This window comes from Carcharhinus amblyrhynchos, chromosome 2 (genome assembly GCF_965287045.1).
Source record: "Carcharhinus amblyrhynchos chromosome 2, sCarAmb.v2.hapA, whole genome shotgun sequence".
NCBI classification, from domain to species: Eukaryota; Metazoa; Chordata; class Chondrichthyes; order Carcharhiniformes; family Carcharhinidae; genus Carcharhinus; species Carcharhinus amblyrhynchos.
The window spans coordinates 20,127,228-20,152,654 of NC_137325.1; the positions used below are offsets into that span (position 1 = coordinate 20,127,228).

The window sequence follows — 25,427 nt, forward strand, 5'->3', positions numbered from 1 at the left end:
TGCACGCAATGTCATCCAAAACATTAACCAGAATCGTGAGTGGAGAGAGAGAGAGAGAGCCCTCAAACTCTCACTCATCAGCACACATACACAGCACTGGGGCTAAACTCCTGTTGAAACAATTAGACAACAACTGGACTGCCGGCTTATCTCTTGCAAATGCGAACCTTTCAAATGTTTGTTTTCGGTTCTGGGTTTGGATCATTGCCAAATTGCTGATACTTCTTCTCATTTCTCAGCCTTACTGGTGGAGTTTCATTGTGGTGTTAACTAGCTAATAAAAAAAATGGTTATCGCCCGTGAAATCGCTAGACATGGAATTATTAAAAAGGAATCTGACTGTAAAATTCCTGACAAACAGGGAAACTCACATTGGAGATTATTACAACGCGAAAAAAGAAATCAACCTACTTCTGGAATTATACGGCACAATAACTGATATTCCACTAAACACAAGTGGTTAGGTGCATTGACCCCAACAGGCGCTGGATTGTGGTGACTAGGAAATTTTCACAGTAACTTCATTGCAGCGTTAATGTAAACCTTATTTGTGACTAACAAATAAACTTTAAAAGTCACAATCCAGTGAAAATCGCCCTCATATGGCTATTTATTTCTAACTGCGACATGGGAGTGAACACCAGAATTACTTAAGTTTATAATTATTTACTTCAAACAAGATTACTTGGGATTTTCTTTTTTGCTGCAATAATCTAGGTTTTGCTGATGGGTCCTCCACTGGCCAACAGCTCAACTTCACTACTTCGGTTTGTCTCACTGCTTGTCCAGTACCACAGTATACAACAGTGTCGGAGAGGCCCGCACCCACACACGAAATGCCCTGACCTGCCCACTAATCCCATTTGCCAGCGCTTGGCCCATAGCCTAGAATGTTATGGCATGCCAAGTATTCATCCAGTTACCTCACTCCCCTCACTTTTAACTTGCATCGCCTGGTAACTGACCCTTCAACTAAGGGGAACAGCAGCTCCTATCCACCCTGTCCAATACCCTCAAAATCTTGAGCATCTCAATCGGGTTGCCTCTCAGTCTTCTCTGCCCCAGAGAAAACAACCTAAGCCTATCTAACCTCTCCTTATAACTGAAATGTTTCAGCCCAGGCAATATCCTGGTGAGTCTTTTCTGCACCCCCTCCAGTGCATTCACATCCTTCCTATAATGTGGTGACTAGAAGTGCACCCAGTACTCCAGCTGTGGCCTCACCAAAGTTCGATACAACTCCAGCATGATCTCTCGGCTTTGGTAATCTATATGCCGATTGATAAAAGCGTCCAGTACTGAGAGGAGCAGAAACTTCCTTCAGTTAAATATTACAAAGTTGGAAGTCATTGCCCATGTCACAGACACTTTTTTCACCCTTTTGGCTAAGATCAAGCCCAAGATGGGGTGCAATGCCTTATATTGTCAGCGTGGATTTTGTTTGTCTCCCTAATGGGATCCTTGAATTGGCTTCGATTTGAATTTGGTTTGTGGAGCAAGAAATGGATTTGAGTTTGCCCAGTCCACTCTGAACATTGGCTTTGTATCTTGAAGAACGGAGTTAAAAATTGAAAAAAAAGACACTGTCCCATAATCATTATTGCCATTCCCACCCCCCGGAAGTTCAACCGGGCTACATGCAACTGCAGCCCCCGATAGAAACCATAGAATTCCTGCAGTGCAAAAAGACACAGCCGTCGAGACTGCACCAACTCTCCAAAACAGCATCCCACCCAGGCCCTCCTTTTTGCTCTATCCCCATAGCCCCACACATTTACTATGGCTGATCCACAATCACGTTTGGACACTAAGGGACCATTTAGCATGGCTAATCCACTTAATCTGCACATCTTTGGACTGTGGGATGAAACTGGAGCATCCGGAAGAAACCCATGTAGACACGTGGAGAATCGACAGTCACCCAAAGCTGGAATCGACCCTGGGTCCCTGGCACTGTGAGGCAGCACTGCTAACCACTGTGCCATTCTGCCTTGACTCAACCCAGAGCTCAGCTTCTGACTCCATATTGACCCCCTGACCAAAACAGCTAACTCCCATCCCTGTAATATTGCCCATGTACCTTCCTGCCTCATCTCAGCCATTGAAACCCCCATTGGAGAATTTGTTACCTCCAAGTTGTACAATTCCAATAACCTCTGGCCAAACTTCTACCCACTTGAGTGCAAACAAACCTCTGATGCCCATCTCCTAACTCACACCAGGTACCGTTCACCCTCACCACTGTGCTTGCTAACCTGCATTAACTCTAAATCTGGCATCAGATCACTTTTAAAATTCTCACCCGTGTGTTCAATTCTCACACCCCCCCCAACCCTCCCTCCCCGACCTCCAACCCTCATGGTCTCACTTTTCCCCATCTGGAACTTCCAACGGTTAGAAGAGATAAAAGCAAATTACAGCAGATGCCGGAATCTGAAACTAAAAGAGAAAACACTAAAAAAATCTCAACAGGTCTGGCAGCATTTGTAAGGAGAGAAAAGAGCTGACGTTTTGAATCCAGATACTTTCTATGCCTTTTAGCTTTGACAAAGGTTCATCTGGACTCGAAACGTCAGCTCTTTTCTCTCCTTGAAAATGCTGCCAGACCTGCTGAGATTTTCCAGCATTTTCTCTTTTGGGCTCATTGGTTAGCAGGGCTGCCGCATAGTATCAGGGACCCGGATTCAATTCCAGCCTTGGGTCACTGTTTGTGTGGAGTCTGCATGTTCTCCCTGTGTCTGCATGGGTTTCCTGTGGGTGCTCCTGTTTCCTCCCACAGATCAAAAATGTGCGGGTTAGGTTAATTGGACTGCTAAATTCCCCTTCATGTCAGAGGTATTCGCAGGGTAAATATGTGGGGTTAAGGCCTGGTTGGCATTGTGGTCAGTGCAGACTTGATGGGCCGAATGGCCTATTCCTGCATTGTAGGGATTCTATCTGGCTTTCTTCTGTTCTGTAGAGATTCTATTCTATTCTAACTCCGCAGAATCAGTGCTCCTCCTTTTAGGGCTTCTAGTACGTGCTGGATTTGAATCACTCCACTATCGAAGTCTACTTGCCACAACCCTAAGCAGTGACCAGCCACCTACCTTTCCCCTTGTCCAAATATCTTATGTGGCTCAGCATCAAATGTTGTCAGGTTGCAACTCTGAAATGCCTTAGGAATTTTTCTTTAAGTTATGTTGCAGGTGCTATAAAAAAGTCATGAGCAGTTAGCATTGCTGCCTCACAGCACCAGGGACCCAGGTTCAATTTCAGCCTTGGATGATTGTGTGGATTTTGCATGTTCTCCCTGTGCCTCCATGGATTTCCTCCGGGTGCTCTAGTTTCCTCTCAAAGTCCAAAGATGCGCAGGTCAAGTGGATTGGCCATGCTAAATTGTCCCTTTGTCTCAAGACATGTAGGTTAAGAATAGTGGTGATTTGATGTATTATTGTCACATGTATTGAGATACAGTGAAAAATAGTTTCTTGCATGCTATACAGACAAAACATATTGTGCATAGAAGAGAAGGAAAGAAGAGGGTGCAGAATGCAATCTTAGAGTCATAGCTAGGGTGTAGAGAAAGGTCAGCTTGATAAATAGTAGGTCCATTCAAAAGTCTGATGGTAGCAGGGAAAAAAGCTGTTCTTGAATCGGTTGGTGCGAGATCTTTGTCCCGACAGAAAGTGGGGTGTGTGGGATCCTTAATTATGCTGACTGCTTTTCCGAGGCTGCGGGAAGTATAGACGGAGTCAATGGGTGGTTTGTTTGATGGACTGGGCCATGGGGTTGCGGTGATAGGGTTTGGGTCAGAGAGTCGGTGCATACTCAATGGGCCAAACAGCCTCCTCCTGCACTGTGGGGATTCTATGATTCACTATTGATTAAGCAGGACAGTGCAGTGAATTGGCATTCAATCTGGTCATTTTCAACACAGCAATAACGTTTAAGAATCATTCATGTGAAATAATCTTTTTTAAAAAAATAAAGTCATAGAGAAAATGGAAAAGCAGTCAGAGATTTTTATTTCTAATAGTCGATATGACAGAAGCTCAAGCCTTGGTGCATTTAATTCGGAGCACTGGTGTTTCTGACAGAGGAAATTGGAGAATATCACCCTCTGCTGGGCATATCCCTTTGTGCAATTCCAAAACAATTTGGGGCCAGTTCTAATTAAGATGAGTAATAATTTAAGTTTATTTATTGTCACAAGTAAGCTTACATTAACACTGCGATAAGGTTGCTGCGAAAATCCCCTAGTCACCACACTCCAGTGCCTGTTTAAATTATTTTGCTATTTTTTCACCCTAGCTAATTTGTTCCCTCCCCAAGTATTTGCTGGAGTCAGTTACAGTACCCATTTATCTGGGCTGATGAGTACAGGCCAGAGGCTGAATCTGAGATCTTTGTGCCCTGTATCAATCCCGTAGGAACCATAGAATCCCAACAGTCAGAAGGAGGCCATTCAGTCCATCAACTCTGCACTGACTCTCCAAAGAGCATCTTCCCCATGCCCACTCACTCCCCCACCATAACTTTGAGCATCTACCATGATCAATCTATCTAACCTGCACATCTTGTCCCATGAGATAATAATGGACGAGATGCACCGTTTCACTCATTTTCCATCTATTCAGAGAAAGAAACTAAGAATACAATATTGGATTGTTTCTACATGCTTGGGATTTTACAGCCTCGCTCTAGTGAGACTAGAAATTCCCGTCCGAGGTCAACAGACATTTCCAATGTCTGCCCCTCGCCTGTTCCAATTCCATGATGGGCAGGGCAGCCGCATTCTGGCACCAGGGTCTTTGCCTCCACTACACTGACTGGAAGGTTTTTCCCCCACAGGTCAATTACTCTGATGTAGAATTTCTTGACAAATTGTGCGTTTGCCTTCTTCTTATAGATTTGCAGTTTTATTTAAAATAGAAAACTGACACTGAATAAAAGGAGGGGGATAGAGTTAAAGTAAAGGTCAGCCATGGTCTAATTGAATGGCAGAGTAGGCTCAAGGACCTGAATAATCTACTCGTTTCTATAACTTACATTCACTGTAAACTACAATATATACCATACCTTGTGCAGATGGGTGTATTTTACTGAATGACACACATAGGTAGTTTGCATTTCTCTGCTGTGTGGAGCCTTATTTCTGCCTTTGAAGATATTTGGTTATCAATTGATTTTTTTTTGCTGATGATGCAGTAACCCGCCAACAGAGAGCTAAGTGGGGGATGAAGATATAGATTGATAATTTCCAATATGTCTTTTCACAGACTTAGGCACGAGCGGGAGAAGTGGAAGGGAAAATCTAGAGGGACATCACAGCCAAGACTCTCCTGCACACCTTCTGCTTTAGTAGTGTCATTACGATTGGTGTAACTTACCAAGCTTGTTTCTCCAGCACCATTATTTCTACGTTAGGCACAGAAGTAGGCTTTTCAGTCCCTTTACCCTGTTCCACTATTTAATGACTTAATTGTACCTTAATACCATCCACCTGCTTTTGGTTCTGTTCCTTTTCAAACCCTTGACTATAAAATAGCCAACAATCTGAAGATTTAAAGTAGATAATTGAATGAACATCTGTTTTTTGAGAGGAAGTTCTGCACTTCTAACATGCTTCAGATGGAGGAGGAAGCACAGTGGCACAATGGTTAGCACTGCTGTCTCATTGTGCCAAGGACACATGTTCAATTCCTGGCTTGGGTCGCTGTTTGTGCGGAGTCTGCATGTTCTCCCTGTGTCTGTGTAAATTTCCTCCGGGTGTTCTAGTTTCCTCCCGCACGCCAAAAGATCTGCTGGTTAGGTGCATTGGCCATGCTAAATTCTCCCTCAGTGTAGCCGAACAGGCGGTGGAGTGTGACGACTCAAGGATTTTTCACAATAACTTTGTTGCAGTGTTAATGTAAGCATACTTGTGACACTAATTAGTAAACTTTAAACTGACTAAGGGGCAAGTTAGCATGGCCAACCTACACATCTTTGGAGTGTGGGGGGAAACCAGAGGAATCGCACGCAGACACGGGGAGAAAATGCAAATACCACACAGTCACCCAAAGCTGGAATCAAACCAGGATCCCTGGCACTGTGAGGCAGGAGTGCTAACCACTGTGCCACCATGCCACCCATATATATTGAATTCAGATATTACTATCTGCCATAATGGAATGTGAACCTGGGTCCCCAAATTCTGCCCTGGGTGTCAGGATTACTAGTCTAGTAACATTATTACTACACTATCACCTCCCCAAATCTACATTCCCTTGCCAGTAGTAAAGGTATCTTTCTATTTACCCTTAAAAAATCCTAAGAACCTCAATCAAATTGCCCTTCACGCATATTCCGGCACAGTTTATGTCTTCTCAGCTCATAGTCTGAGCCCTGGCGACATTCTGATGAATCTGCTCTGCATCCCGTGTCTGCATGGGTTTCCTCCAGGCGCTCCAGTATCCTCCCATGGTCTGAAAGACCTGCTGGTTAGGTGCATGTACCCAAACAGACAGCAGAATGTGCTGACTAGGAGAATTTCACAGTAACTTCATTGCAGTGTATTCTAACCCTTACTTGTGACTAATAAATAAACTTTACTTTAGGCTTCCACATCTTTTTGAGAATGTAGTGTCCTGAAATGTACACAACATTCCAGATGTTGTCAAAGTTTTTATAATTAGAGGGAGGGAAATTAACATCCTATTAAGTTTGTGCCTGACAATTATATCTTAGTGATCCCTAATACTGGGATCTCTAAATCCTTTTGGAGCTCCAGATTTTTTTCATCATTTAGATAATACCCAAATACATTTTTGAGTGAAATCCATCTGCCACGGTTTTGCCTACTCACTTAATCTGTCATTGACTCTTTTGTAATTGTATGCTCCCATCTACACCATTAATCTTTGTGTCATTGGCAAACTTGGATGTAGGGCCCCCTATTGTGTTATCCATGTCATTAATAGTGACTAGTTGAGGCCCAAGCACAGATGCAGATTGCTTGCTTCTAGGATTTCTCTACTCCAGAGAGCTGTGGAGGCTGGAGGTGATTGAATATATTCAAGGCACAGCAATAAAGTTGAGATCATGGTCAGATCAATCATGGGCAAAAATTCTCCAACCTCACCCATGGTTGGGATTCTCCAGTCCCGCTGCTGCGAATGGAGATTTGACTGAGCACCAAATTCTCACAGGCAGCGGTAGCGGGACATGAGAGACCGGAGAATTACAGCCATGATGTTTTGAATGGCGGAGCTGGCACACTGGGTTGAAAGCTTCTCCTTTTATTTGTCTTCCTATTCGAATATGTACTGGATTACTCTTCTACTGCTCACACAATCTTCTAACCAAGTCAATTATTTGCCATCAATTCCATGAGTTTTAGGTTTACTTAGCAATCCTTTATGAACTGCCCTCTGAAAGTTGATACATACCATATCCATTGACATTCACCTGTCTAACACATTTTCTCAATTATATTAATTGGACATGTTCTACTTGTTACAGGACTACACTGACTCACTAATCAGCTCAAAATGCAGCCACTGTCCTTAAAATTAAAACACCATCTAGGCCTTTTGGGTAAGATGAAGCTCAGATCAAGAACTGGAGTGGGGTGTAATGCCTGATCCAATGCTTGCGTCTTGTTGATCGAGCCCAAGACAGAAAAAAGGGGAGCCTGTCTTGTCAGCTTGGATCTGTAATGACTCTTTTGGAAGGACTTTGGGTGGACCAATTTGGACATAACTAAAAAAATTATGTAACTTTTCTATAATGGGTATGTGACTAATAGGTCATTTTCCTGGTTTTTCTCTCTTTCAGCTTTCTTATTACATCTGAAATTTTGCATCTGAAAGGGACAATTTCTGACTCAAGAGCACTTTGGGAGATTGGAAGAGATAGCTCTCTTCCAATTAAGGGAACTTAATTTTCATGATCCCTATCCAATTACTTCAACAGTTACAGATGGATGCTAGACCATGTGGACAGGAAATCAGAAATGATGTTAGAAGCAATACAACCACATAGAATAAGAGATAATACAACTCTTGACCCAGACAGCTTGCATCAACACATTTTAAGATTATCTAAAGAGGTAGAGATGCTACTACTTATATTTAATAACTCACTTGAAGAATGTGTGACGCCAGAGGACAGACAGACAGGTAACATTAAGGGAGGTACCGTTTACTCATGGAACTATTGACTAATCATTTCAACATTAGTAAGAAAACAATGTAATTCCAAGTAATGAAAAAATAAAACATCTGGAATAAAAAGAGTGAATAGCTAGCATGAATTTTAAAGGGAAAGATCTTGCTTCACCAACCTAATTACATTCTTTAAAAAAAAGTAACAAAAAAAACAGACACAAGAGTGATGTAGTAGATGCCATTTCTATAGATTTCAGAACTGCTTTCAATTAGTTGCCATATCATAGACTAACGAATAACATCAGTGCAAACAGTGTTAGGGGCCAAGTAACAGAACAGATAAGTGGCTGGGTGCAAGACAGAATAAGAAATCTCACAACCCCAGGTTAAAATCTTGCTACCAAATTTATTTGGTAGCAAGACCCACTAGCTTTCGGAGCGCTGCTCCTTTGTCAGGTAAGTGGGAGTTCACAAACAGGGCATATAAAGACACAAACTCAATTTACAAAATAATATTGGAATGCAAATCTTTACAGGTAATCAAGTCTTAAAGGTACAATGTTAGTGGAGAGAGGGTTAAGCACAGGTTAAAGAGATGTGTATTGTCTCCAGACAGGACAGTTAGTGAGATTTTGCAAGCTCAGGCAAGTTGTGGGGGTTACAGACAGTGTGACATGAACCCTAGATTCCAGTTGAGGCTGTCCTCATGTGAGCAGAACATGGCTATCAGCGACTCTGTGCTGTCATGTGTCGTGAAGGCTGCCTTGGAGAACTCTTACCTGAAGATCAGAGGCCGAATGCCTGTGACCGCTGAAGTGTTCCCCAACAGGAAGAGAATACTCTTGCCTGGTGATTATCGAGTGGTGTTCATTCATCCGTTGTCGTAGTGTCGGCATGGTCTCCCCAGTGTACCATGCCTCAGGACATCCTTTCCTGCAGCGTATCCCTTCCACAAAGTTCAATCCCTCTGCCAACAATGAATAGTGGCAGCAGTGTGCACCATCTACAAGATGGACTGCAGAAACTCACCAAGGTTCCTTAGGCAGCACCTTCCAAATCCACGAAAACTACCTTCTAAAAGGACAAGAGCAACAGATACCTGGGAACATCACCACCTGGAAGTTCCCCTTCAAATTTTTCACCACCTTGATTTAGAAATATACTGCCATTTCTTCTCTGTCGCTGGGTTGAAATATTGGAACTCCCTTCCTAACAGCATTATGGGTGTACCTACAGGGCACTGCAGCAGTTTAAGAAGGCAGCTCACCACCAACTTCTGAAGGGCAGCTAGGGATAGGCAATAAATACTGGCCTAGCCAGTGGCACCCACATCCCATAAAATGAATAAAAATAAATAAACAGGACCATTTAAAGACCTGTTGACATCTTTTTGGGTGGCAAGGTGGAACCGTGGTTGGCACTGCTGCCTCACAGCACCAGGACTTGGGTTCGATTCCTGACTTGGGTCTCTGAATGGGAGAATGGAGTCTGTCACTCTCTGAATGGGAGATTGGAGTCTCTCTCTGAAGTGGAGTCTGGTAGAGTTTGCACGTTCTCACCATGTCTGTGTGGGTTTCCTCCCACAGTCCGGGATATGCAGGACTGCAAGAGGAAATGGCTATGCTAAATTGCCACTTAGTTTCAGGGGGTTTGTAGGGTTATGGGGATAGGGGCTGGGTGGGATTGTGATCAGTGCAGACTAGCCTCCTTCTGCACTGTAGGGATTCTATGAAATCTTGGGGAATATGAAGGGTGTCATCATTAAGTTTGACAAACACACCCAGCTGATGGAGGTGGCTCTATTTAATGCTGGCAACACATAGATTCGAGAATCAGCCCTCATTACACCTGGAATACGTTTGGACAATGAGTTCCATAATTGGCAAGTGTAGATTCAAAGTTCTTGTCTTTCAATTGAGACTGTTTCATGTGGAGTAGGGGAGAGCTGGATAGGCTGTGTCTGATTCATAATCACAATGGTGAGAAGAGATTTTTTTTTTAAAAAAGCGTTTATCCAAAACAGTATCCAGTAAACAGGAGTCGTTAAAAGTGTAGTTTTTCGGTATAACCGTGGAGGGAAGTTTAAAAGCGGGAGGGTGGATGAGCTACAGGAAACAGTTGTAACTGGGGATATTAGTGACATACCTGTAAATTACAATGCAATTGTGGAGGACTGTTTACTAAGAGCCAAAAAAAAAACTGCTGTATTTGTAGTCACCTTGTGAACTTGTCCACTGTTGGGTCTGATGTTTGAACCCATATCTCGCACAAGCAGCATACTGCAGATGTTGGAATCTGAATCAAACAGAACTGGGCAGTTCTAGCAGTATCTTTGGGGAGAGGAAAACTCTTCTCTACCCCAACAGATGCTACGTTTTTAACAACATGCTTTTTACAATAAGCTGCAAGTTTAACTTCAAATAGTCTACAACAAATGTTGATTTTTTTTAAAAAATAAAAGCTGATAAGGAGCTGGAGATGCAGATGGACCCTGGATGGAAATGAAGATTTTCTCTGTACAATACTGAAATGTTCCTTCCCCGCCCCTATCCCACGATTTACACTGACCCACTTTGCGGTTTAAAATTGCTTGACAGAGTGGTCATCTGGTGAGGGGTGTGAAATTTTCACTTGTACAGCCCCTCCCTCAAGATTGGCTATCGGATTTCTGTTGTGCGTGTTTCCCACTAGGATTACCAATCCTCCGGGTTAATTAAATAAAAATTCATTAAATTGACGAATCTCCCCTTAACGGGGACAGAAATGAGTGCTTAGATTTTGTTTTTACCGGTTGTGGTATTTGCAAATGTACAAACTTCTGCGAGGGGCTGGTGACTTCCATTTAGTCAGTTATTCCTGACTGGGGCTGTAACTCTGACTGAAAGCAGTATCCCTGCACACTAACAGTTCTCTTCCTCCTCCAATTACAAAGTGTGGTGGCTGATTGAGATTTCACGGGTAGCGATAGGTGTCCATTGCTACGATGTGTGCGGGATCCACTCGGATTCATTTGAAAGATCTAGCCAATTAGTCCAATGACCACCAACCCTCCCGCCCACTCCCGAAACGTCAACACTATTGCTCCCCATAGATGCTGCTAAGCCTCGCTGAGTATTTCCAGCGTGTTAGTTTTAGTCTCATTCCCCTACCTTTTCCCCCCATTGTTTTTTATAAATGGGAAGGCAATGATGTTATCACTGGAGTTCCTACCCTAATGCTGTAGGGGCCTGAGTTCAAATCCCATCGTGGTGAAATTTTTAAAAATCTGGAATTAACAAGTCTAATGAATACCATAAAACCTTCGTCAATTTGTCATAAAATCCATCTAGTTCATGTCCTTTAGGGAGGGAAATCTGCCATCTTTACCTGATGTAACCTACACAATTCTAGATCCACAGCAATGTGGCAGACTGTAAAATGCCCTAACTAGCTACTTTCTTCAAGGATGGACAATAAATGCCGATCTTGCCAGTGACGACCACATTAAACAAATTGAACAAAATATATGATTTCACACAATCCAGTGTCCTTTGTTGAATTGGTGCATGCAGTCGCGTGAACCATTCTTGAGGATTGAGGAAGGCCATTCTGCTAGTAGTTCAACTGAGTTTGATCAGTGGTACAGTGGTTAGCACTGCTGCCTCACAGTGCCAGGGATCTGGGTTCAACTCTGGCCTTGGGTAACTGTATGTGGAGTTTGTATGTTCTCCCTGTTCTTATGTAGGTTTCCACCGTGTGGTCTGGTTTTTTTTCTCCTGCAGTGCAAAGATGTGCGGATTGGCCATGCTAAATTGCCCCTTAGTATCCAAAGATATGTAGGTTAGATGGATTAGGCATGGTAAATGCGCAGGGTTACAGAGATAGAACATCCCACCTAGGCTCACCCTCCGCTCTTTCAGAGAGTCAGTGCAGACTCAATGGACCCGATGGCCTCCTTCTGCACTGCCTTGTATCGGTAAACAATTGTCTCTTCTTTTCAGCCTATTGGAAAAAGTGCTAAAATGATGCAATATCTGGATTACAGAATGCGGTGCGTGCTCCAAGATGGCCGTGTCTTCATTGGCACTTTCAAATCTTTTGACCGGCACATGAACCTCATTCTTTGTGACTGTGATGAATTCAGAAGGTTAAAGTACGTATGAATGCTATTATACCTCTCTGCTGTATGAACAATGACCTAGTTTTGGCTTTGATTCCAAGTCTCTATTCGCACCAAGTCCTATTTCCCATTACGCTGCGACAATGACTCCCAGTCTGAAAGGGCTTGCTTGTTCTTCCTTCAATTTTTTAAAATTTTTGTTTGCAAATCACTTTGTGGCCTTCCCCCTCTGACTCTGTAATCCCCTCCAGTTTTATCATCCTAGGGTTTCTGTTCTGCCAACCCTGCTTCCTTCCATGCTCCTGATCATCATCCTACAACCAATGGGTGAATGTGCCTTCAGATGCTGAGACCCTGACATTTCCTTTCTCTACCTCCTTCAGATGTTCCTTAAGATGTATCTTTGACCAAACTTTAGCCACCTCTCCAAGGGCTGCAAATCTATGGGACACACTGCTCCAGAGTGCAGTGGAGGCAGAATCAATCAATTGATTCAAGAAAGAGATACATATGTTTCTGATGAAAAGTGGGATATAGGGCTATGAGGAGCAGGCAGGAAAGTGAAGCTGAGACCAGGATAAGATCAACCATGACCATGTTAATTTGCGGAGCAGGCTCAAAGAGTTGAATTGTCTACTTTTGCTCCTAATTCCTATGTTGCACCTGTTCTAGTATCCTAATATTTGATTATTGTTGCAAATTTTGACTGTGAATGCTCTTGTATGGTATCTTGAAATATTTTATCACATTTACATGGCATCGTTTAAGTTTCCTTTTGTTCATCTGATTGGTGTAGGTCAAAGAACTCCAAGCAAGGCGAGAGAGAAGAAAAACGGGTTCTTGGTCTTGTTTTGCTTCGAGGGGAAACACTTGTGACAATGACGGTGGAAGGGCCTCCTGTGAGAGAGGTAAAAAGTTCTCACTTTTGCTTTCTGTTCTTTCCACATTTAAAGGAGCACTGAATGGACTACCTACATGATGTATTCAAAAACAGTATGATAAATGTACCAGGAGATGGTGGCCCAGTGGTAAGATTGCTGAGCCAATAACCCAGCAGCCTAGGCTAAGGTTGAAGGTTCATATCCCACCATGGCAGTTGGTGGAGTTTAAATTCCTTTTATTCTGGAATTGAAAGCCAGTCACAGTAATGGTATTAATTGTCATTAAAATCTATTCAGTTCATTAATGTCCTTCAAGGAAAGGAATTCTGCTGTCCTTACCTAGCCTGGCCTACATGTGGCTCCAAATATTCAGCAAAGTTTTTGAGTCTTAAACTCCTGCCTAATGTGGTATGGTGAGCCATTCAGTTCAAGGGCAACTAAGGATATACAGCAAATGTTGGTTTTGCCAGTGATGCCCACATCCCATGAAATAATACATTTTTAAAAGTTCAGATTGTGAACAATAATTCAATGTTTGCATCAAAACTTTGCCAATATATGACAGTGATTGCCAGTAATGTGTTGAGGGAATGAACAAGAGGTTGGTGTGTGTTATGCGTGGGTTTTGGGAATCATAGTGTGAGGAGATCATGGGGTGATATTAATAATGCAATTTTTTTTCAAACTTTCATAGAATCCCTACAGGGCAGAAAGAGGCCATTCAGTCCATCGAGTCTGCACTGACCACGATCCTACCCAGGTCCTATTCTCATAACCCCGTACATTTACCCTGCTAATCCCCCGGACACTAAGGTTGATTGGCCGTGCTAAATTGACCCAACCCGTACATCTTTGGACTATAGGAGGGAAACCAGAGCACCCGGAGAAAACCCACATAGACACATGACCCGAGGCTGCAACTTGGATCTCTAGCGCTGTGAGGCAGCAGTGCTAACCACTCTGCCACCATGCCGCTTTGATCTTTGGTCTTCAATATAGTATATGTTGTTTCTTTCCCACAGGGATGTCCTGTCTTGGTGGGATATTTTGACTATGTCCTAGAGCAAGCATTATCACTGAATGCTCCCAAGAAACATAATTCCGTTTTGTTGAACCTGCTTTGATATGAACAAAACTGGACAACTATTGAGTTGGCACACACATGTCTGGCATGGAAGAGCTAGAAATAGTCTTAATGATGGCACACTGCTGCCTTACAGCATCAGGTTCCTGGGTTTGAATGTGGCCTTGAGTGGCTGTCTGTGTGGAGCTTGCACATTTTTCCCTGTGTCTGCGTGCATTACCTCCAGATGCTCCGGTTTCTTCCCACAGTCCAAAAGATGTGCAGGTTAGGTAGACTGGTCATGCTAAATTGCCTGTTAGTGTCCAAAGATGCGTAGGTTAGGATTAGCTTTGGTAAATGCTTGGGGATAGGATGGAGGGGTGGGCTGGGTAAGATGTTCCTTTTGGAGAGTCAGTGCAGACCCAAGGGGCTAAATGGCCTCCTTCTGCACTATAGGGATTATATGGATTTTAAGCACTTCGCAAACTGAGGAAGATGTTTAGAATGTGTCAGACACAGAATTTCCTCTTTGCAAGCGGGTTACAATTTCTCTTTCAGTCTGTATGAGGTAGTGACTATCGCTTGTGGGAAATCATGTGGAATGCACTACTCTACCAGCTATGGGGAGAGCTGTCTCTGGTAAGGTGTAAACTCTGGTTAATGGATGGCCAGTACCATGAGGCATTGCAAACTTGAAGCCAGTGCCTTATGAGTCAACCAGCCACTGATTCAATTACACCTGAATAGCGTAAAAGCTGAATGCAAAACAGTATCACTCATTTAAAAGGTGTAATTTTCAATAAGGTACTCCTTCAGGCAATTTATTATTTTGTGAAATGTCTACAGCTTTAAACCTGCCTTTCATGTTCTATCTTGAAGTGTTATCTGCTGAGCTGAATGAGTTTGTGCGCTGTTGGGCGTGAACGAGGGGGTGGGGGAATGGCAATGTTAATGGAAAGAAATAGAATACAATTTCAATTGTTACATTAAACTTGATTAAATCTGCGTTTAATCTATGCGTTTCCTTCTCCAAATATAGGCACGCGTGTATCCAAGAAAGTGGGCAGCCCAATGTTAAAGACCATAAGACATAGGAGCAGAATTAGGCCACTCAGCCCATTGAATCTGCTGTACCATTCAATCGTGGCTGATATTTTTCTCATCCCCATTCTCCTGTCTTTTCCCCATAACCCTTGATTCCCTTATTAATCAAAAACCTATCTATCTCTGTGTTAAAGCCACTTGATGACCTGGCCTCTACAGCCTTCTGCGGCAAAGAATTCTACAGATTCATCACTCTCTGGCTGAAGAAATTCCTCCTCATCTCTGTTTTAAAGGATCATCCCTTTAGTCTGAAGTTGTGCCCTCTGGTTCTAGTTTTTCCCACTAGTGGAGACATCCTTTCCACGTCCACTCTATCCAGGCTTCACAGTATCCTGTAAGTTTCAATAAGGTTCCTCCCTCATCCTTGTAAACTCCAATGAATACAGACCCAGAGTCCTCAGCCGTTGCTCAATAAATAAGCTGAATGCAGTCATCCAAATGACAATGCAAATTTCTTGCTGAAGTGTGCATTTAGATATTTAAGAATATATTTTGTAGCTGTAAGAGATATTTCCAGTGACAAAGTAAACTCGTAATTGTTTGACTTCAATGAAAAATGGAAATTGCACAGAGGTGCTAGCGCAGAAACTTTACAATATAGAAGTAGGTCAGTTGGCCCACCGAGTCTGCACCGACAACAATCCCACCCACATGTCTGATTTTAGAAGGTCGTAGGTTCAAACCTTACCCCAGATGACTGAGCACATTATCTACACTTCAGTGCAAACCTGAAGGAATGTTGGAAGAGCTTTCTGCACACTCCCCTTATCGGATGTGGAAGATTCCACGGCACGCTATTTGAAGACCAGCAGGGCAACTCTCCTGGTGTCCTGACCAATATTTGCCCCACTGCTAACAACTGGAAACATAATTATCCGGTCATGATCTATTTTGTCTGTGGGATCTTTCTGTGCAAATTGTACACTGCATTTCTTGAGGCAAAAGAAGTGTCAAAAGTTCAGAAGAATACAAACCTCTCGTGGGCTGTTAATGAGTTTGTGGAAGGCAAATTCTTATTGTTGCTGTGGGATTTTGCTGTGCGTAAACGACATTCTGCCCGTCTAGCAGCTGCTACACCTTGGAGGCACCCATTAAATAATGAAGTGCGTCTGAAGATTCTGGGGTGTGAAAGGGTGCCAATCAAGCCTGTAATTGTGCTGCACAGTATCTACTTTACTAACCAGCCTCCTTACAACAGCTATGACTAACAGTTTTTTATTACACCGTTGTCATTTGTAATCTGACTACAGGTAGGTGTGCTTGTTTTTCCTGTGCAGGCTGCATATAACACAGTGATTCTTTTGTGTATCTGTGTCAGTTGGATTGATTCAGGGAAGCAGAAATGATCAAGATCTTGAGAATCCACCCACACCCCTGAATGGAATATGGGCTCAAGACATTCAACACAACATACAGCACATTGGTTGAAAGATAAATTTTAGATACAAAAATCCCAAGATGGATTGCCACTAAAACAATGGGAGTGATCACCTATTGAGAGTTGAATTGCAGGCTTGAATCAAATGCCTCATTTCCACAGAATAACATTTCCCAATTCTCTCAAATGTTTATGCGCAGGTTGGCATTTCCAGGGCTCGTGTTGGTGGCCCTGGTGTGGGCAGAGCAGCAGGGAGAGGCATATCACCTGGCATTCCAATGGTTCAGGTACCTGCTGGACTAGTGGGACCAGTAAGAGGTATCGGAGGTCCCTCGCAACAGGTAAGAATAAACCATTGTCATGCTTGTTTCTGATTCCCTATCTAAACAAATTCTCAATCTGATATATGACTCTTTTTGAATGTAACAGTGGTAATTTGATTGCATTTGGTATTTGGGTATTTTTAGAACAGTGCAGGGTTTGAAGCAAGTGGAGCAGCTGGGGAGAAAAGGCGATGAATTTCAACTCCAGAAAAATGGCTGGTATTAATTTGACTGCCTGTTACATACCTCGCCCACTTTTCCTTTCCATTAACTAATCAATGCTTGTTTCATAACCCCACAGATGTTGAATTTAGTTCTCATCATTTTGACTCATTCCATCTAGGAACTTGCTCTGTAATGTTCAGGCAGATCCAACATGGCAGTCCTTCAAGATAAAAATTAATTTCTTTAATGTTAACAAGGCTTTGTGTAAGTGTCTTATGTCTCAAACAAGAAGCAAGAACGCTCCTGTCTTACTAAAAGTGTGAATCTTTATTTATAAAAGAGATTACTATTATGTCACAGTCAGAAATATTTCTAGAAAGGAAATAGCCTAGCGATTGGGAAATTGATATACAACTGACTTACTGAACATGTCTGAGATGCAAAGCTATTGTACAGACAGTGTAAATATTTGTGTACTGCGTGGTAACTATCTCATGCCACTTACTGCAGAATCAGAGATCCTGAGTTTGATTCTAGCTCTAGGATTTGAGTACATATTCTAGGCAAATTTTTGTTAACCTCTGCATGTGATAGACCAGAATGGGTCATGCTACCTGTAAGGTTTTGCATAGTCATTTGGGTGAGGCGTACATGAGGGTACACAGGGATGCCAATTTCAACTCAGCAGTAACAATTTTAAACATTACCTATGACTCGGGAGCAGCACTCGTGCCTTCAAGTTGGAAGGTTGTAGGTTCAAGCCTCAGTCCAGAGGCTTGAGCATTGACCTAGGTTGATACAGTGGTTAGCACTACTGCCTCACAGCGCCAGGGATCAGTTTCAACTCCAGTCTTGGGTGACTGCCTGTGTGTGGAGTTTGCACATTCTCCCTATATCTACACGGGTTTCCTCTGGGTGCTCTGGTTTCCCCTCACTCCAAAAATGTGCAGGTTAAGATGGTTTAGCCATGCTAAATTGCCCCTTATTGTCAGGGGGATTAGCACGGTAAGTGCTTGGGGTTATGGGGATAGGGCCTAGGTTGGATTGTATTTGGTGCAGGCTCAATGGGTTGAATGGTTTCCTTCTGTACTGTGGTGATTGTCCTGCAGTATTGAGGGAGAGCTGCACTGTTGTTGGTATAATTACTTAGATGAGAAATTACATTTGAGTTTCCCGTTTGTCCTCTGCATGGATTTTGTTTCTGTTTTGTATTTAATGTCATTACTTTGAACAGCAAATGAATTATTTCTGGTAATCTGGTCGATCACCTCTACATCATTAAAATTGGACACCTGGTCATTTATCTCCTTGTATTAAAGACATTGACATACATCAATTGGCTTTGGTATAACAATGACTACACTTGTGAAAGCTTTGCACATCTTGAGATTGGGAAAGACACTAATACAGACTTTTTCCATTTGCAGTTGTTCACATTTTGAAAGCTGCTTTCTGTAAGTGGTTGAACGTTTGATCATTCTTACATGCTTAACCTATGCGCTCTAGATCTAAACGATTGTGTTTTATTTGCTGTTTAGGAAATGGCCCCTCAGACTAGAGGGCCTGGAGTTGCGCCCACTCCAAGCTTTTCTGCTGTTCCTCAACCTTATGTACCAATGAGGGGGACGCCGCCTGGTCTGAACCTTGGTGAGCCAAGGCCAGGTAAGTTTGAGTATTTATCATGATTCTGAGTGAGGCCAAATATGCCATCCAGCAACTGAACTGTGCAAGAATTGCAGACTCTCCTCAGTGTATATTTGTTTGACTTGAGCTGCATGGTGGGTATTCAGTGTAGGTGGTAATCTGTTGGAGAGGATTGTTTGCTTGAGTGATCTCTCCTGGTCATGTTATTGCCCAGGTGGTGAAGCTGGAAGTTATAACCAAGCAAGTTGTCCCCCAGTCCTAACCCAGAATGGCAGCTCTTCAAGTTTTAAAGCTTTGCACTACCGAGTTGCATATCTTTCCAGTCATACAAGTTCCGAAATGGCCTTCCAAATCTTTTCCTCAGATGGTTGGAGCATGTCTGAGTGTAATGTGACAGTTGATTCTGTGTGTTGAAGCAAGCAGTCGGAATTATATTTCTTTATAATTGGCATGTTTGCCAAAGGTGCAATTCAATGTGGCATTCCAGCTTTGAACGGATGAAACGATTAACTTGATTTTACAAAATGAAATAGTGAGGGATTTAATAGATCAGATTGCTTGATAATACAAAAGGTAAATGTTTGATTTGATTTATTATTGTCACATGTATTAGTATACAATGAAAAGTATTGTTTCTTGCGCGCTATACTGACAAAGGATATCGTACGTAGAGAAGGAAAGAAGAGATTGCAGAATGTAGTGTTACAGTCATAGCTAGAGTGTAGAGAAAGATAGGTCCATTTAAAAGTCTGGCAGCAGGGAAGCAGCTGTTCTTGAGTCGCTTGGTGCGTGACCTTAGACTTTTGTATTTTTGTTCCTGATGGAAAAATGGGGTCCTTAATTATGTTGGCAAAAGGAAGTGTAGCCAGAAGCAATGGACGGGAGGCTGGTTTGAGTGATGGATTGGGCTTCATTCATGATTCTTCATACTTTCTTGTGCAGAGCAGGAGACATACCAAGCTGTGATACTACCAGAAAGAATACTTTCTATGGTGCATGTGTAAAAGTTGGCGAGAGTCATGGCGGACATGCCAAATATCCTCAGTATTCTGAGAAAATGGTAGTGTTGGTGGGGTTTCTTAACTATAGTGCCAGCATTGGGGAACCAGGACAGGTGGTTGGTGATATGGATACCAAAAAACCGTTTCTCTTCCTCTTCAAAGATGCTGCCAGACCTGCTGAGCATTGTAAGATTTTGTTCTGAGCTCAGGATGACTACTCCTGGGAGAACTCAGTCTCCCATGGCGTTGTATGTGCAATGCCAAAAAAACTTCCACAAAGCCTTCAGGTGAAATGACTTTAAGAACAGTAGATAATTGTGTCAGCGCATGTAGGTACAAAGTTCTATATTTTGTCTTTATTTTCTTCAATGCTCCAGAACATAAGAATTCCTACAATTTAATTCTTGTCATTTGCTATTGTAGTTCAACAAAGTTGCACACCTCCATTGAGGGAAGATGTTTCTTTCTGCATGTTGTTTAGCTACAAGTTTTGAGAAAAGCTTTGACCATGCTTGGCTGGCTAGGTAGTTAGCCCACTGCTGGTTTAAAAACTGTTGAAGTAGGAAGAAGTGTTAGCATAAGTGGACAAAGTGAAAAGTTGATCACTGCAAATTGCAAACATCCCGTCTATCTCCATATTCTAGGCTTTATGAGAGCGCATCCTGCCATGAGACTTCCATTTGGACCACCACCGATGGGAATGCCTTCTGGCAGGGGAGGTCCCATGGGAATTCCTCCAGGGATGAGACCACCAATGATGCCAAGGATGAGAGGCAAGTATAGAAAGAGTGTGTCATTTTGGAACATGCATGGTCGTCTTCAGTCATATTAGTTGTTTAATAGTTTAGAGAAGTTTGATTTTCACCTTTCTGTGTTCCTGTAGTCATTTCTTATTAATCATAAGTAGGCTTGCGTTAACACTGCAATGAAGCTACTGTGAAAATCCCCTAGTTGCTACACTACAGTACCTGTTCAAGTACACTGAGGGAGAATTTAGCATGGCCAATGCACCTTTCCAGCACGTCTTTCACTGGGAGGAAACTGGAGCACCCAGAGGAATCCCATGCAGAGTCCACACAGACAGTGTCCCAAGCTGGGAATCGAACTGGGTCCCATGTGCATGAGGCAGCAGTTCTAGCCACTGTGCCACCCACTGATGATGTTTGTGGCTTTTCTTAAGTTGATTGTGTCTGCTATTTTCCTACTATTGTCAGTATCAGCCATGTTCATCATAGAATCATAGAAACTGTACAGTGCAGAAGCAGGCCATTCAGCCCATCAGGTCTGCACCAACTTTCCAGCATCTTACCCAGACCCTAAGCCCATGTATTTATCCCGCTAATTCCCCTAACCTACACACGTAGGGACACTAATGAGCAGTTTAGCATGGTCAATCCACGTAACCTGCACATCTCGGGACTGTGGGAGTAAACTGAAGGAAATCCACACAGATACTGGGAGAATGTGCAAACTCCACACAGTCACCCAAGGCCAGAATTGAACCTGGGTCCCTGGTGCAGTGAGCCAACAATGCAAACCACTGTGCCATCGTACCATCATTAAGATTGTCTATCATTTACTCTCACCGACAGTTTTTGACTTTGGGATTTTATGAAGGACAAACCTACACAGACTTTTAGGCTCAAGGACAAATATTTTTATTGGCAGAATAAAATGCTCCCAAGGCTTAATAGAAGAGCTTTAAACTGGTGTAATGACACCACATAACACTCGAAACAATGACTTATTAATAAAAGTCTCCACGAGAAACCAAAGGCAAAACCCTGTATTTCTGCTCAAACCACGAAGGATTTAGTTGATACCTTTACATCAACCTCAATAGCCCTCAGATTTGACTTACAACTCACCACACAGCTGGTTGTTCCAGCAGGAGCAGTAGGCCATGAATCAGGTTGACTGTCCTTGATCCTCCTGATGACTGCAGTGCAAAACTCAATTGTCATCAAATCACAGAATCCCCTACAGAGCAGATGGAGGCCATTTGGCCCATTGAGTCTGCACTGATCACAATCACATCCAAACGCTATGCCTGTAACCCACATATCTATCTACTGGCCCCTTACACTAAGGGGCAATTTTCCATCACCAATTAACCTAACCTGCACATCTTTGGAGGGAGGAAACCCACGCAGACACAAGGAGAATGTGCAAACAGTTTGCCCTCTTGTCATTTTTATTACAAAAATGATCAAATATACCTAAGCACATTCTTTGAGACATCCTGATTGGATGGCCTGTGCTTAGCATCTTTTAATCTCTTTTAGTCTGGTTCCTGCTTTAGTCCAGGCAAGCTATTCTTCATGATGTTGTTTCGAAGATCAAAACAATGGACCCTATTCGGGTGTGTTAAAGTTTATTTATTAGTGTCACAAATAGGCTTACATTAACACTGCAACAAAGTTAAAGTGAAATTCCCCTAGTTGCCACACTCAGGCGCCTGTTTGGGTACACTGAGGAAGAATTTAGCATGGCCGATGCACCTGATCAGCATGTCTTTCAGACTATGGGAGGAAACCAGAGCATGCGGAGGAAACCCATACAGATATGGGGACAATGTGTACACTCTGCACAGGCAGTGACCAAGCCATTAATTGAATGTGATACAGTCCATTTCTTCCTAGCTGTTGTTGATCATTGTTTGTATAGTGGCTGCTGTCTTGGCTATCAGCTCTGATGGTCTCCCAGTTAACTTAGTTGGATTATCTAATGGCTACAGTTTTATCTTTGAGATTGTTATGTCCCATGCCCTGGTTTCAGTATCAACATGTTCTGAAGATTAAACCTTCTCAGTACGCTTTGAGGTTTGGCCTGTTCACAGTAATTATGTCCATGAAGCTTTTGGGATTTTATATTTAATAAAAGTCCAGTTGGAGGGAATTCTATCTGTACAATTGCAAGCATCTGTTGGCTGTCTTTGCTGCTAGTTCCCACGTCCCCTTGCTTTAGCCCTGAAACTGCCTTTCTCTTTGGCCGCAGCTTTCTCTTTTCCTCTGCGATGGACCTCTCATGCTCTTGTCAAGCTTAAGTTGTCCGTGAAATCTATTTCCTGCTCCGGTGATCACATTCCCACTATGCTGCTGGCCAGTCTCCTTTCCCTTCCCAGCCCTGTGGCTCATGGTCCTTGAAGCTACCTTGAAACTCCTTTCTCAATCAAAACTGACCCTCCTTGTTCTGGGTTCCAACTTTTCTTTCCTCAAGTCCATGAAAGTGTAGTCACACCCTAAATCCTCTCAAATTTAGATTTCCGAAACAACAGACCCAACCATAGTCAATGATGACTTACTCTGACTTGTGAGAAAATGATGCATTCTGACTTCTTTAATGGTTTTCACGTGATCCTTCTCCGATTCCTCACAATTCCCCCACCTCCTCCACACCACTATCTCCACAATAGCTTTCCTTCCTGTCCTCAGTACTGAATCCTTCAAGAATCCATACATTCAGAACCTATTTTTCAATTGCCAATTGGTGAACGTTCCAAAGAATTGTCATAAGCTATCCTGAATTTGTTTTCTGCTAATGAAGCAGTAGCCATAAGACACAGTAGCAAGTCTGCTCTACCATTTAATGACTGATCTAATGTAAGAATCCTCAAACTCCACTGTCCTGCCTTACCCCCATAACCCTTGATTCCCTTACTGATTTTAAAAATCTGTCAGCCTTGAACATACTTAACAACTTTTCCCAAAGGGTTGTGAACTGCTACCCCAAAGTATGGCAGATGCTGGAGCAGTGAACAAAGTTAAGGAGGAGTTAGACAGAATTTTAATTGGTAATGGATGGGAACAAGGCAGGAAAATAGGGATGAGCAGCATATCAGCCATGACCAAGTGGTGGAGTGGACTTGATGGGCAGAATGGCCTAACTCTGCTCCTATATCTTATGAATGATCCAGCACTCTGGTAAAGACTTACTTCCCATTGCCAGAAGAAATTCCCCCTCATATCCGTCTTTTAAATGGGAAATCCCTTACTCTTGAGATTATGTTCTCTGGTCCTAGGCACTCCTTCAAGCGGGAACAATCTCTCTGCATCCACCCTGTCAAACTCCCTGTGGGTTTGTTTCAGTGAAGCAATAGACTATTGCAGCTATATTAATAATGGCTATTTTCTTTTTTAAGGTCCTCCAGGATCAAGAACACATCCTCCAAAGTCTTAAGAATGAATCCAAGAAGAATATTATCATCAGGCTTTACAGTAATTACAAAATAACAGTGCCTTTGAAGTCTTTTCCTCTAAAACAAATTAGTTCATGAAATTGTTCTGTTTCTTTTCATTCAACCTGCACGTATGACCATGAACTTTTTGAATGATTGGCAGGGGAGGGTTCAAAACCCTTTGCAGCGTTGGTGACAAGTGAGCTCCCCCTGCTGTCCTCCAACATATACAAAGCCTCAGTTTTGGATCACACAAGAGAAGGGCGTCTTCACGGTAGTCAAAGAAACCCTTTGGTTGCTGTGGTTTGTTTCACAGGCTTTGGGTATTTGGTCAGATTCTTTGACATCCCATACAATAGGCAGGCCTCATTTATTTGACCTTCCATTAGTGAAGGAAGATATATAGGCCCTGATGATGATAAAATTAAGGTTTATGGTTTTGGAGGCCTAAAACGATGTCTGTGGCATGTGTGTACACTTCTGGTGCAAACAATGATTTCATTAATTTATGGGATGTGGGTGTCACTAGCTAGTCCAGCATTAATTGCACCTAAGAAGGTGATGATTAGCTGCTTTCTGGAACCGCTGTGGTCCTTGTGGTGTAGGAACACCCATAGTGCTGTTAGGGAGGACATTCCAGGATTTTAGCCCAGCAACGATAAAGGAATGGCAATATGTTTCCAAGTCAAGATGATGAGTTGATTGGAGGGGAAATTCCAGGTAGTGGTGTTCCCATGTATCTGCTGCCCTTGTCCTTCTAGTGGTAGAGATCATGAATACTGCCCAAGGAGCCTTGGTGAGTTTCTGCAGTGCATCTTGTAGACGGTACACCCTGCTGCTACTGTTTGTCGATGGTGGAGGAAGTGAATGTTTGTGAAGGGGTTGCCAACCAAGAGCGTGGTGGTGTTGAGCTTTTTGAGTGTTGTTGGGATGCACACGTCCAGGCAAGGGAAGAGTATTCCATCACACTTCTGACTCGAGCCTTGTAGATGGTGGACAGGATTTTGTGAGTCAGGAGTTGGTGACTCTAGTCATCATGAATTACTAGCCTCTAATCTGCCTTTGTAACCACAGTACTTATATGGCTGGTCCAGCTTGGTGTCTAGTAAATGGTAGTCTACAGGATGTTGAAAGTGGGGGATTTAATGATGGTAATGCCATTGTTTGTCAAGGGCTGATGGTTAAATTTTCTTCTGTTGGAGGTTCTCATGCCTAGCATGACTGTTCCTTGCCACTTGCCAACCTAAGCCTGGATCTTGTCTCGGATCTTGCTGTATTTCAATATTGCCTATATCAGTGTCTGAGGAGTCCAAAATCATGGTGGGTACAGTGTTGGTCAGGGCATTGATGTGTACATGTTAAATGAGCCTCTATCAGCAGTATGCAGAATAGTTAGATCAATGGCTTAGTCAGCATATCATATAGATTTGATGCCTGGAATTTTATTATAGAGCTTGGTG

General features: G+C 42.8%; 1 protein-coding gene across 1 annotated transcript; it reads left to right on the forward strand.

The window, feature by feature from the left end:
* Positions 1-8: 8 nt before the first annotated feature.
* LOC145357235 (small nuclear ribonucleoprotein-associated protein B'-like) lies at positions 9-23,969 on the forward strand. The gene is made up of 7 exons (XM_080210402.1): positions 9-35; positions 12,113-12,264; positions 13,028-13,139; positions 16,858-16,998; positions 18,684-18,807; positions 20,435-20,563; positions 23,932-23,969. The coding sequence occupies exons 1-7, from the start codon at positions 9-11 to the stop codon at positions 23,967-23,969; spliced, it is 723 nt and encodes a 240-aa protein (XP_080066528.1).
* Positions 23,970-25,427: the final 1,458 nt, after the last annotated feature.